At 34.6% G+C, this 1,512-nt stretch overlaps 1 protein-coding gene across 1 annotated transcript in view; it reads right to left on the bottom strand.

The window, feature by feature from the left end:
• Nucleotides 1-1,512, bottom strand: part of LOC107718817 (transmembrane protein 201-like) — a 16,969-nt gene that overhangs the window by 11,647 nt on the left and 3,810 nt on the right. Inside the window, exon 6 of the mRNA XM_016526047.1 lies at nucleotides 1,187-1,390. Within this exon, the coding sequence (XP_016381533.1) occupies nucleotides 1,187-1,390 (204 nt within the window). The remainder of the gene's footprint in view (nucleotides 1-1,186; nucleotides 1,391-1,512) is intronic.

Below are 1,512 nucleotides of genomic sequence, written 5' to 3' on the forward strand. Positions count from 1 at the left end.
ATTACGCGTATGGCCATGATAAGTGCTGAATGAATGACAGGATTTCTGTTGTAACATCGCACAAGGTAAATAAGGGTGACACCTAGTGGAGAAGACTAATGATAAGATTCACGTTAATCAGATCTTGTTTTAAATGTGTGCTGAAATAAATACTGGAAAAGATCGATTCGCGGCTTTTGAGAATCGATATCGAATCGACGTCATCTAAAAAAAACGATTAATCAGAAAATCATTTTTTTTTTGCCCAGCCCTAGTGCTATGCAAAGTTAGCTAATTTTCTGTGTCTTTAAACACAAATTATTGCATAAATTCTTTACTGATGTAATGATTACAAAATCAACCCGGTGGTGGAGAAAGACTTGAGGTTCAGAATAAACACAAAGAGAGGCACAAATATTTGGAGATTCTCTCAAATGTGTTCAGCTGTAGCTTAACCTTAAAACTGAACGCTGAGTACTTTGAGCTAAAATATAACAAAAGGACATATTTGTATGTTAGCAACTAAATACTGATATCACATTTGTTATAAGATTGCAAATATGAGATTGGAGCAGTATTGGCATAATACAGTATTTTTGTTACAGTTTGATATAGTGGGTATAGTTTTAGGCGGTTTAAGTTAAATATGTTTTGTAAATTTTAAGTTTAAATTCTATGCTGCCTAAGCACCATTATGATTTCTTGGTGAACAATGCATTTTCTATTTCAATGCAAAAATATTTTTACACACCGCAAGATGCATAAAAACATAATTTACTCATGAACTAGACTGTATCTTTACAAGCTACTCCAAACCTGTGAATTCAACATGCTCCAAACCAAATGTAAAATTGACATGTTCTGCCTTGTCAAATTAGTGGCACGGTGGTAATGTCAAGCACTATACTACAAAAAAGCAATAAACAATCCTTTTCTAGTACTTTGAGCAAGCTCATCCACACAGACTATATTTTTTATATTTCAGCACGGTGTTTAAAAGGCCTATTTAGCAAGTGTCTTGGCCATGGAGGTTTATAATGAGTGCATTAGTTAGTTAGTGTAAATTGAAGACAGTTGGGAGGAAAATGATCCCAATCTGAGAAAAAAATAAAATAAATCAAACCCTTGATTCTAAATGTCCCAAAAGTATCCTCGATCACAGACACAGACAGACAACTTATCTTAGTGTCACTGCTCAGATTCTGACCTGTGAGCTCTGGCTCTTCTCTGAGTCGTGGATTTATGTGTTGCCACAGAGGCAGCGAATCCCACCAGACAACACACAGAAGTGATGCCCAACTTGACCATTTCCAACCAATCAGGGATGTCCGTCTTGAGGTAACACTCTGCCAGGTAAAAACATATCACCAGAAGCCAAAGCACAGAGGCCACAGCGTCAATCCTCCTCAACCTTCAGAAGAAAAGAATATATATTTAGCTGAGATTTATAATTAAAATAAATTTACATACATATATACATTCATTTATATCGTAATTATAAATATATTTATCAATTTATCATTTATATATATA

Source organism: Sinocyclocheilus rhinocerous, unplaced genomic scaffold, assembly GCF_001515625.1.
Source record: "Sinocyclocheilus rhinocerous isolate Xijiao unplaced genomic scaffold, SAMN03320098_v1.1 scaffold2017, whole genome shotgun sequence".
In the NCBI taxonomy this organism is placed as follows: Eukaryota; Metazoa; Chordata; class Actinopteri; order Cypriniformes; family Cyprinidae; genus Sinocyclocheilus; species Sinocyclocheilus rhinocerous.